The 12,081-nt window shown below is 38.6% G+C and overlaps 1 protein-coding gene and 1 pseudogene across 1 annotated transcript; both read left to right on the top strand.

The window, feature by feature from the left end:
* The first annotated feature begins 2,827 nt into the window (after positions 1–2,827).
* LOC148587166 (anthocyanidin 3-O-glucosyltransferase 5-like) lies at positions 2,828–4,248 on the top strand (annotated as a pseudogene).
* Positions 4,249–5,615: 1,367 nt separating this feature from the next.
* On the top strand, positions 5,616–9,519 carry LOC148587167 (uncharacterized). Its single transcript, XM_088513602.1, has 6 exons — positions 5,616–5,675; positions 6,498–6,876; positions 6,930–7,012; positions 8,089–8,102; positions 8,414–8,678; positions 9,223–9,519. Exons 1-6 carry the CDS (start codon positions 5,616–5,618, stop codon positions 9,517–9,519), a joined length of 1,098 nt encoding a protein of 365 aa, XP_088369728.1.
* The last annotated feature ends 2,562 nt before the right edge of the window (positions 9,520–12,081 follow it).

Here is a 12,081-nt window from a genome sequence, read left to right on the forward strand (position 1 = left end):
GCATACGAGTAGAAGCTCCTCTTGAGAAAATTTAGTAGGTTCTTCTGCTGTAGAACTCAACAGTAATACTAGGAGGTTCACTAAAAATTAGTTTAGGTTGCTTCCTTTGTTATAAAAAATAACCATAAAAAATTGGAAATTAGCATGGTATCAAAGCCAAAGGTACTAAGTTCGAATCTTCACTCCGTCAATTAAATATTTTACGTGTTTGGTCTCACATATTAAAAGGGAATTTGAGCCCACACCTAAGGAGTGTTAAAATGTTGATTAAATGATTAAATTTACATTTTACTATCGGCTTAAGTTTTTAGGAAAATAAGTGATTTTAACAAAGAGTACTTATTGTCTTATTAGAAAATTATAGAATGTGCGGGTATGATCCATGTGAGGAGCGGCCGGTGGGATTGATGAAATAATATTTAGCTTTTTTTTTATTTTTTTGGTCTTCAAAACACAATGTTTTACTGGCTCCGTTTGGCAAGTGCCATTTATTATTTATCAAAAAAAATTAATTCTCAATATTTTTATTTTTTACATCACATCAATCATTTTTTATTATTATTCAAATAAAAAATTTACTACAAAACAAAAAATTTTACTTCTTCATACCAAATATTCTTAATTTTTTTTTTACACATTAAGCAATTTTTGCTACAGTTCTAGGCTACTAAACAAATTCAGGCCGCTAAGTTACAATTTGTGAAACGTTCGTTTTACCTTACCTTTGAAAGTAACTGAAACCATTAACTCTAGTTTGTTGAGACTTGACAGCATAGGTGCCAATTTTGATATTTGCTTTGCAAAATGACAAACACGAATCTCGGTAAAATAAATGAAATGCTTGTCTAAAATTATTGGACTAGGATCTTCTCAAATTTGTTAAAATATGAGATTATTACATTTTAACATATGAGTCATCCATTACATTTAATGGTTCAAATAACTGCAGATATTTGTGTATTATCAATTCAAGTGAGTTTGATATGTTAAAAATGATACAATGACCATTATATTCCTGACCTTTTTATAAAATTTTAAATTTACCTTTAATTTCAAATTAAAAAATAATATTATAAAAAAAATCACAATGTGACCCACGGTTGGGCCACCTTGCGACCCTCTTTTTTCATTTTTTTTAAAAAAAGAAAATCGAAGGATAATTTTGTATTTTTGGGGGTTTAAACAACAAAAATTGACGGATAAGGTAAATTGCATCAAATTGAAAATTTGATAGGTGAAATTGAGAGTTTTTAAAATTTAAGAAATCTTTTCAAAACGGACTGTAATTCAAGGGTACTTTGTAAAGTTCTTCCTAAAAAAACAAAACTAGCAAAGCTTTCTTGAAAAAGGTAGAGGAAGAAGGCTTCCATCCACACAACCTGAGATTCGTTTGTACGATTAAATCCTGATAATAGACTTTCACTACCACCTCTATTGAAATGGGTTTGACCCCAAAGTCACCATATATCCAATCCATGGATGTCCATGGACCCTATGGCAATTCTCCATCTTTGGATTTGTAAATTAATGCCAAATTGACTCATATTCCAAGGATAATCGTGGGGCATGGTAAATGGACTAGGAACAGGCCGGCCATAATAATGCGGACAAGTGACCTTTCATGCTTACGTAGGTTGTCTTCATATGTAATATTATTTCATCAATCCCTCCGGCCAGCTCGCTCAGCACGGGGATCACAAGCACATGTGCTATAATTTTTAATATGACAGTTGAAGAATTTGAATACCAACTCCACATGAAAATTTACAGCTTAATTTCATGAGGAGAGAGAGGATCCTATTCCTGTTTTAAGTGCCAAACAGGTTCATTCCAACGCTCTTTAGATACGATTAATTGCAGACAACCCACCGAGACACTTCTCTGTACACCCGTTAACCCACCGAGACACCTCTCTGTACACCCGGTAGTCGGTAGACAAGCTTGTAGACGAGACAATTTGATGAGCTCCAAAGACATCAGTCAGCCATGATTAATAAAAATAAAATGCAGTAAACATTTCGAATTCAACTAACATAAAAACCAACACAAATCTTTTTTGCTTAGTGGAAAAGAATTAAGAAAGAAGGCAGCTAGCTGGGTGTTGTACGTATTTTGCCTTTTCAAATGATATTAAATTACCAGTTATCCTAAAAGCTAAGTGTATAAAAAGAGGTAAATTTAATCACTTAATCAATAGTTTAACACTCTCCCTCACGTGTAGGTTCAAACTCCATTTGAATAGGTGATGTCCAACACGTAGAATATTTAATTTAAATTGGGTGAATTGACGGAGTCAAGGTTCGATCTCAGAACCTTTTGGCTCTAATACCATGTTAAATTACAAATTATCCCAAATGTTTAAGCTGATAGGAAGAAATAAGTTTAATCACTTAACCATTACTTTAACACCTCCCCCACATGCCAACATGTGAAATATTTAATTGAAATGGAGGGTGAAATGATGGAGTCAACGGTCGATCTCTTAACCTCATGTTAAATTATCAGTTATCCAAAAAACTTAATTTTATAAAAGATGTAAATTTAACCACTTTATCAATACTTTAACACTTTGAAGTCTTGTGCAAATCTTTATTCAATTTGGATATTCTTCAAATATTATGCGCGCGTGATTCCGCGGAGACTTGGACAACCAAGAGAAGGTTCATGCATTGGGACCTACTTGATTTGAGCAAATAAATAATTTTATGCATATGGCACCGACAATCCCTCTTTAATTATATTGCCAGCATTTCTCTTATTTAATTTAGTCATCCCAATTACGTAAAATAATATCCCTTGACGTATATACAAGTTGTTCTCCATGGCCATGGAAAGCTCAAAGCCACATATATATAGTAATAGTTTCGAGCCCTGGTGTTGGCCACCTTGGCCCGGACCTGGCCTTGAGCTCGGCAATTGGCTGGTTGCCCATCACAAATTCCAAGTCACCTTCTTCGTCGTCCTTGAATATCATATCACAGTCGGTGAATCCCAGCTCATCCAATCAGCCAAGGCCCAAGAATTCCTACACATCGTCGAGCTGCCACCCATGGACCTCTCCGGCCGACTCGAACCCAATGCTCCAATCTTCATGCGCCTGACTGCCGTTATGCGCGAAATTAGGGAAACTCTCCGGTCCGCAATTTCTTCCCTAAAGCCAAGCCCGAGCGCCCTCGTCGTTGATATTTTTGGAACTCCGGCACTAGATGTTGCCGATGAGTTTCACATGTTAAAGTACGTCTTTGTTTACTGTGCGTGGCCCCTTGCGTTGATGTTATATGCCCCAATTCTTTACAAGGAGATGGAAGGAGAGTACGTCGATCAAAAACAACCCATAAAGCTCCCTGGTTGCATGGCGCTTCGACCCGAAGATATTCTTGCCCCATGATGGACCGCACTAAGCAGGAATACTATTTCTTCCTAGGGGCGGCTACAAAGATGCGTAAGAGTGATGGAATTTTGATGAACTCGTGGGAAGATCTGGATGCCGTGACGCTTAAGGCAATCAGAGAGGAAGACAGTTACGGGTCGACACCAGTTTACACGATTGGGCCGCTGATCAAATCGGGTGGACTGCCCCCGCCCGCTTCGAGTCTGTGGTGGCTAGACGAGCAACCACTTGAGTCGGTGCTTTATATTGCGTAATTTGCGTTTGGGAGTCTTGGGGTTCTTTCAGCAAAACAAATCACTGAGCTGGCTTGGGGGCTGGAGCTGAGCCAGCAGAGATTTATCCGGGTGCTACGTCCACCCAGCATCGATGATGCATCCGCGCTAGCCTACTTGCCTGACGGGTTCTTGGAGCGGATCCACAATGTGGGATTGGTGGTCACGCAGTGGGCGCCGCAATCGGACATCCTGAGGCATCCATCTACCGGAGGGTTCTTATCTCACTGCGGGTGGAACTCATCGCTGGAGAGTATCCTAAGCGGCGTGCCGATGATAGCTTGGCCTCTCTATGCGGAGCAGAAAATGAATGCTACCATGCTTGCTGAGGAAGTTGGAGTGGCCATCCGCCCCAAAGTTGCACTGGCCGATGGAGTTGTGGGAAGGGAGGAGATTGAGATGATGGTGAGGAAAGTTAAGGAGAGCGACGAAGGGAAGGCTATGAGGGCTAGAGTTAAGGAACTGAAAATCAGTGGGGAGAAGGCTTTGACTAAGGGTGGTTCTTCTTTCATGACTGTGTCTCAATTGGGAAGTCAATGGGTAATGATCTCGAAACGCCAGAAAGTCAATGGCTCCTTGAGCTAATTTGCTAGAGCATCTCCGGCAAGCAAGCAGTACTTGTAACTTAGCTTTTTAGTTAAATTTAGCCATTATGTCTTTTTTTTTTTTTTTTTGGTTTTTTAGCAGTCATTGTAAAGTAGCTATTTTCTCTCAGGGGTGTTTGGCAAATGGGATGGCCTAAACACTGTAGTTGATGTAGATTGATGTGAAAAAAAAAAGTAAAAATGTTTGGTATAAAAAAAATGAAAAAGTGAAAAAATTAGTGATTTTTTTATTTGAATAATAATAAAAAGTGAATGATTTGATATTAAAAGTGAAAAAGTTAAAATGTTTTGATGTTGATTTTTTTGAAAAATGGTGATGAACAGTATTTAGGCCAACCCCATCCCATTACCAAACAAATATAATATTTCATATTTCATATTTGAAAGTTTCCTGTAGCAACCGTAACTAATATAATATCATTTCCTTTCTTATCTTACTCTTTCTTTCTCTCTCCCTCATTTTCTTTCTGTCTGGTTCATTTCCAATACTCAAGACTACACCGAAACAGCTCTCAGCATCCAAAATATATTTTTCGCTTTTTCTCTTTCTCTCCCACTTTCTCTTCTCTCTCTTCTCTTTCATTCTCAGCGCCCATTTTTTTTTTCCTCGAAACTTGTCTCCGAAACTCTTGGAAGCTGGAAAGAAAACTCTTGGAGGTTAGTGAAAAGTTTTTAAGAAATTTCGGTTTAATGGGTTAACGAAGATGATTGGTCTTAGGAAATTTTGGTTCAAAGGGTTGATCAAGATGATGGGTTTTACGATGATGTTGAGTTTTACAAAATTTTGGTTCAAAAGGTTGAAATCAGATTTCATGGGTTTTACTAGATTTGGGTTTTGAAGCTTTGCTGAATTTTTGTTTAATTTCCTGTAAAAAAATGGGACTTTTTTTTTTTAATTAAATTGGCTGTGAACGTTTGTGTTGAAATAATAAATATGGGGGAATATAATCGGAAGCAATATAGAAAATAAACACAAAGAACTTACAGGTGGTTCGGTGTTAGACACCTACGTCCACCACTCGGAATACCCTTAAGGGCTACATTGTGCTCATTAATTTTATTTGTCTACAATACAAATGTCCCTATTTATAGGGTAATGTCTAAATACAAGTTTGGTAATCAAATCCCTTTGATTTGATTACAATCCCAATATATGATTACAATCAACCCATAAATAGAGAATATTTCAATATCAGCATAATTATGGAATATATGGAAAATATAATATATTTTTCATATATTCTAACATCCCCCCTCAAACTCAAGGTGGAATATTCTGGAACCTTGAGTTTGAAATCATAAACAATGATGACGGCGGTGGTGGAGGCGGGGAACGGGCCGTAGATGATGACGACTGCCGAAGGAGATAGAGGCTGGCGGGCAACCAGCGACGGCGACAGGTGGCTGGTGAATGCAGATTTAAAAGGGCCGACAACGGGTCAAACTCCAAAAGGGGCCGACAACGGGCCGAGGCTGACAACGAGCCAAACTTCAAAAGGGGCCGACAACGGGCCAGGGCTGACAAAGAGCCAAACTTCAAAATGGGCCGACAACGGGCCAAACTCCAAAAAGGGCCGACAACGGGCTAGGGCTGACAATGAGCCAAACTTCAAAAGGGGCCGACAACGGGCCAGGGCTGATAAGGAGCCAAACTTCAAAAGGGGCCGACAATGGGCCAGGGCTGACAAGGAGCCAAACTTAAAAAAGGGGCCGACAACGGGCCAGGGCTGACAACGAGCCAAAAATAAAAAGGGCCGACAACGGGCCAGGGCTGATAATGAGCCAAAAATAAAAAAGGGGCCGACTATGAGCCAAAAATAAAAGGGCCGACTTGGACCAAAAATAAAAAGAAAATGAACCCACTTGGGTGGTTATCAGATCGGCGCACCGAATCTGACCGGCGCGTGGTGCGCGTAATGTGGTCCACTTGGACTGCTTCTTCTTCCTTCCTTTTTTTTTTTTTTTTTTTTTACACTTGGCTGACACCCTCTCTTTTCTCCCTTTTCTTTTCTTTCTTTTCTCTCTCCTCACTCCACGCCACATGCAGCACCTTCTTTTTTTTTTTTTTTTTTTCAACCTTTCAACATAACTTTAACATACCTTAACTCCCAAATCCCAATGATTTAGCAGAATTCACCCACAAAACCCAATGATTCAGCAGAACTTACCCACAAAATCAATAGACGATGGCGACCCACATCCCCATTGCATATTTTATAAACTTCATAGGTGGAGGAGCTTTTAAGGCCGTCTCTTAGCTATGTTACAGCACCTGGCAGCCGTATAAATCATCCCCCACAACTTGCAGTTTGCAATTTTGCTAGCTTTCTCGCACCTTTGATAAACCTTGGGATTTCTCTGCTTGCGACTGCGAACAGTATGCAGGCCAGTGAAGTGGAGGTCAGTTGCTGGCTGACGGTGGGTGGAGCCATGGCGTCTCGACTGAAGCCGGTGTTGGCTGTCAGGAGCAGAATCAGGCCGGAGCCGTGGCAACCGACGGGGAAGTGGATCTGGCCGGAGAAGTGGATCAACGAAAACTGGTGTTGGTTGTGTGGAGCCAGCGGTGGTGGGAGTCATCTGACGGCAACGCCGGTGTTGGCTGTCAGGAGTATGTAGGCCAGTGAATATCTGGATTGATTTGGGATTTGGTGGTTGTGGCAGAACCCACAGAAACTTTGGGCGGAGCGTGGTGGCCGGAGCGTGGTGGCCGGAGGCGGCACGTGATTATTGAAGGCCACAAGAAAGTGGCTCTGATACCATGTTGAAATAATAAATATGGGGGAATATAATCGGAAGCAATATAGAAAATAAACACAAAGAACTTACAGGTGGTTCGGTGTTAGACACCTACGTCCACCACTCGGAATACCCTTAAGGGCTACATTGTGCTCATTAATTTTATTTGTCTACAATACAAATGTCCCTATTTATAGGGTAATGTCTAAATACAAGTTTGGTAATCAAATCCCTTTGATTTGATTACAATCCCAATATATGATTACAATCAACCCATAAATAGAGAATATTTCAATATCAGCATAATTATGGAATATATGGAAAATATAATATATTTTCCATATATTCTAACAGTATATATGAAGACATTATGGTGAATTGAGGTTTAATGTTGATGTTCGTCACAGATTGGGGTTTAATGTTAATGTTGATTTCTTCATCAACATACATGGCTATATACACAACTTGTGTGCGTGAATTTACAAGAGAATAGCAGAGAATAATAATTTTCCAGTATTTCACAACAATATATGAAGTGAATGATTTCATATATATGTTTATTTTTCCTTTGATTGAGTGTTGGAAAAAAAAAAATATAATAAAAAAAGAATGAGAAATAATATTTAAAATGCACAGTAAACTATAAAATAAAAGATCTGTTGGAATGCGTAATGAAAAAACAGTAGCTAAAGTAGTGAGTTGTATTTTTTCAATAACTAAACTAACTGTTAGAATATAATCAGAATATATTCTGATTATATTCTGATAATCACCATAATTGTTGATAATCAACATAATTGCTGATTTGATATATTTTCCCTATATATACTTTGATATTATTTTGTAATATTGTACATTAATTCCTTGATTGTAATTCCTATTCTGTCTGGCCTTATTTAACTATAAATAGGCCCCATTGTATACAGTTCAAAACACACAGAAATACAATATTCAGTTATCCCTATATTCTCTAGTCTTCTTTAGTTATTTTAACATGGTATCAGAGCCAAGTTTTGGCCTACTCTAGAGAAGTAGGAAGTCAATTCGTTCAAAAGCCTTTTCAGGAGGTTTGCAATATTGAAAGTATATTCCTCATAGGTAAGAAGTAGTGCATAGAATCTATGAGTCTTTTGTATTGTAAATGTCACCAAGAAATAAGAGGAAGATATTTGTAATCGTTTTAGTCTCTTCCCTATAAATCCTCGTCTCCAATTTGATCTGTCGTTATCCCACATTTATATTTATTTTTTTATTGCATTATTAATAATTTCTTCATAGTATCAAAGTAATCGGATCGGAAGTAGGCATGATTTAGGAATGTTTCGTCTTAATTTATAGGTTTCTTGGTATTTAACTCTAGAACAATAAGCTTTTTATTGTCTCTATTTAATTATTTCATATGCCTATAGGCTTGCAGGAGCAGCACTTATCTCTCCTATTGTCAACTACTGGTGGGGAGGATTTCCTGCCAACATGTTAAGAGAGGCCTACTACAGACAGCTGCCTCAGGACTTGTGGGCAAATCGAGTTTCTCACTATATCCCATGGCTAACCTATTGGTGGAACACCCAGAAGTGGTTTCCTGGATCAAGCCCTGTAGCCGGTAACATTAAATCATTATCTCCTCAGGATTTACAAATAATGTCCAAGATTGTTGGGACAGGTGTATCCAAGGTACTTCAAATTTTCCTTCTTATATTGCTTAAGTGATACAACATGACATAGTAGGTTCGAAAAGACAGACGACAACAAGCTAATTATTAAATTCACAACATTTTTTCAAAACCAAGGAATTGAGGGCAAAATAGAAGAAAACTCAACGTCTGAGTAATCCTTATTAGAAAACTGATAAAATATTCAAAATCTACGTTCTTAGGTCACCCATTATAACATGCATTGTATTTATAGTAAACAAACCCTAAACTTAGTAGAGTATTGGAATAAGTCAATTAACAAAAAATGTCGCAGCCGTCCCAAATTTTAGTCCGAATTGAGATTTGGGATGCGCACGTACTACAACTTCCTGAATCACCTCGTTCCAAATCCAGGTTGAACTGCAATATTTGGAAGCAAGCTTCTTAATTTAGCTTGTTTGAATTATTTACAGTCCATTGGTAAGTGTAATTATCATTGTTAGAGGAAAAAAAGAAGAAATGAAAGAAAGTATGTAAAATAGTATTTGTGGAATACCAATTAGAAAGTATGTATGTCTCTGCAGGCACATGCAACACAACAAGGAGTATTTGAGTCGATGCATCGCACACTGATGATTGGAATTGGGAAATGGGAATTTGGTCCAATGGATATTGAGAACCCTTTTCCAAATAATGAAGGCTCAGTTCATGTGTGGCATGGTGATGACGATAGGATAATGCCAGTTACTCTGCAACGCTATATTGCCAACAAACTTCCATGGATTAAATACCATGAGTTACAAGGTGGTGGTCATTTCTTTCTATGTGATGTTGGAATGAGTGAAATCATCATAAAGGAACTTTTGTTTGGGGACAAGTAGTCCACTTTTGATGTTGTATGGTGTTATTGTTAAGACTAATATATTTTATCGTCATCAAAGTCAACCGACAGCTTCAATATCAAAAGATAAATTACGTCAAAAGGATAAGATTTGTTTGTCAGTTTTCTGATATTGTACAGATCTAGAGAGGATAAGATATATTTCTTGACTTTCTATTTATTATTAGGTTAAATACTTCAGGCCTCATGAAGTTTCATAATTTTATTTATTTATTTATTTTTATTGAGTTTCATTTTTATTATAGGAGATTTCTTTGGTTTTGATAATAGATCAAATTAGTCCTCCATCAGTTGACCGTTAGTTGACTTAACGAAATTTCAAGTGGACCAATCAAATGTTGACACGTGACACTTACTTAATTATTTATTTATTTTATATTTTCGAAAAAAAAATAAATAAATTGGGGACCCCTTGGCCGTTTGGGGGTCACTCGGCCACCCCCATTTGACCGGATGCGGGTGGCCGAAACCACCCCCAGTGGGTACTGGGGGTGGCTCGGCCACCCCCATGGATCCTAGGGGGTGGTTTCGACCACCCCCAATGGTGGTTGGGGGGTGGTTTCGGCCACCCTCTTGGCTCCAAGGGCGAGCCGAGCCACCCCCTTGGTGCCCAAGGTGGTGGCCGAAACCACCCCTAGTGGGTACTGGGGGTGGCCGATGGAGCCTAGGGGGTGGCTGAAACCACCCTCAATTGAGCCACTTCCTTGGTGCCAAGGGGGTGGCCGAAACCACCCCTAGTGGGTACTGGGGGTGGCCCCATGGAGCCTAGGGGGTGGCCGAAACCACCCTCAATGGTGATTGGGGGTGGTTTTGGCCACCCCCTAGGCTCTATGGGGGTGGCTCCCAGTACCCACTGGGGGTGGTTTCGGCCACCCCCTTGGGCACCAAGGGGGTGGCTCAACCAAAACCAAATTTTTTTTTTTTTTTTTTTTTCAAAAATACATATATTTTTTTAATTAAAAAAAATTTAAGTAGGTACGAGCCACCCCCAATTTTTTTTCATTTGTTTATTTTTTATTTTTCGAAAAAATATATATATCTTTTTTAATTTTTTTTTTTTTAAATTAAGTAGGTGCCACGTGTCAACATTTGATTGATCTACGTGGAATTCAGTTAAGTCAACTAACGGTCAACTGACGGAAGACTAACTTGGTCTATTATCAAAACTACATGGACTTCCTGTGATAAAAATGAAACTTCAAAGGAAAAAAATAAAGTTGTGTAACCTCAAGGGGGTCTGAAGTATTTAACCCTTATTATAAATACTACAGCCTTTCCATCGTTAGAGGCAAGGCAAAAACGGATCTGGCTTAGGTGCGGTAGTTCAAAACTACTGCACCTATGCTGTTAAATTTCTCAATGGTTGAGATTAAATAGAAAAAGAAATAAAGGCTGAGATTTAACTAAAACAATTTCTAACTAAACTGTGTCGTTTTATTTTCATTAAAATCTTCTAAAGCTAACATTCGATTTTGACGCCGTCCAATTCTGGTTGATATCTCCTCCAACCTTCTTCTCCTGAGCTTCTCAAAACTGAGCAGTTTCATTGATCTTCTATTTCTTTCAAAATTTATCATGCAAGGCCAAGTTTTAGATTGCCATTTTCAAATTAATCTCTATCCAAAGATCGCCAGAGGGATGGTGCCCATCAGCCCTAGAGACTTCTCTCTTACCACCTCCCCTCTCTTCTCCCCCTTTCCCTCATATCTATCTCTCTTAAACCTTCCACCCGGAACCCACTGCTGCTCTTAACGGTGCAAACAGTGGCCGGAGTCGCTAGCCACTCTCTCCTCCCTCAATCTTCTCCAACTCTCAACCCATATTTTATCTCTTAAATCTCTTCCTTTCTCTCTCTAAACTTATTCTCTCACGCTTCAAAATCCAGTCTCAAATCATCACTAAATCAACACTCGTCACAACAGAACGAGAGAAAACAAAATCACAAAAAAAAAAAATTATTTTACCTTCTTTCTCCTCTTCACCTTTGTCTTCTTCTCTCTCTCTCGCTCTCTGTGATTGAAAGGCAATAGAAGGAAATGGGTTTAGAACAAAATGAGTTTTGCAAGACAGACGGCGTTAAGCGTGTTAAATCTCAACCTTTGTTTTTTGTTTTTTTTTTTTTTTTTTTTTTTTCTATTTAATCTCCACCATTGAGAGATTTAACAGCATACGTGTGGTAGTTTTGAACTACCGCACCTAAGCCTGATCCGGCAAAAACACTTCAGTCGATCCTATTTTACACTTTACATATGGGGTGCTAATTGATGCTTTTACTTTGAGGGTGCAAAGGACCACAATTACAATAAATAAGATAAAGTAATTATACATAAGAACATCAAAATTTACCTATTTCGCTTGGCTTGGTCTACGGGTGGAGGCGATCACAAAGCTCCAATACATAAAAGTTTCACATTCCCACAAAAGATATTCTTCCATAAAGGAGAAAAGAACGGAGAAATAAAAGTAAAAAACACTTCTCTTTTGTTGGGAACAAGCAGCTAGCGGTTGGTCTTTTTTTTTCTCTCTTGAGGCTTCTCCAAAA

Source organism: Corylus avellana, chromosome 2 (genome assembly GCF_965113065.1).
Source record: "Corylus avellana chromosome 2, dhCorAvel1.hap1.2, whole genome shotgun sequence".
Lineage (NCBI taxonomy): Eukaryota > Viridiplantae > Streptophyta > Magnoliopsida > Fagales > Betulaceae > Corylus > Corylus avellana.

Bases quoted from the DNA above. Each gene is read 5' to 3' on its own strand.
- LOC148587167 (XM_088513602.1), top strand. From the start codon at position 5,616: ATGACGACTGCCGAAGGAGATAGAGGCTGGCGGGCAACCAGCGACGGC. The intron at 5,676-6,497 runs GTGAATGCAGAT...TAAACTTCATAG, and splicing joins GCGACGGCGACAGGTGGCTG to GTGGAGGAGCTTTTAAGGCC. The intron at 6,877-6,929 runs GTATGTAGGCCA...TGGTTGTGGCAG, and splicing joins GCCGGTGTTGGCTGTCAGGA to AACCCACAGAAACTTTGGGC.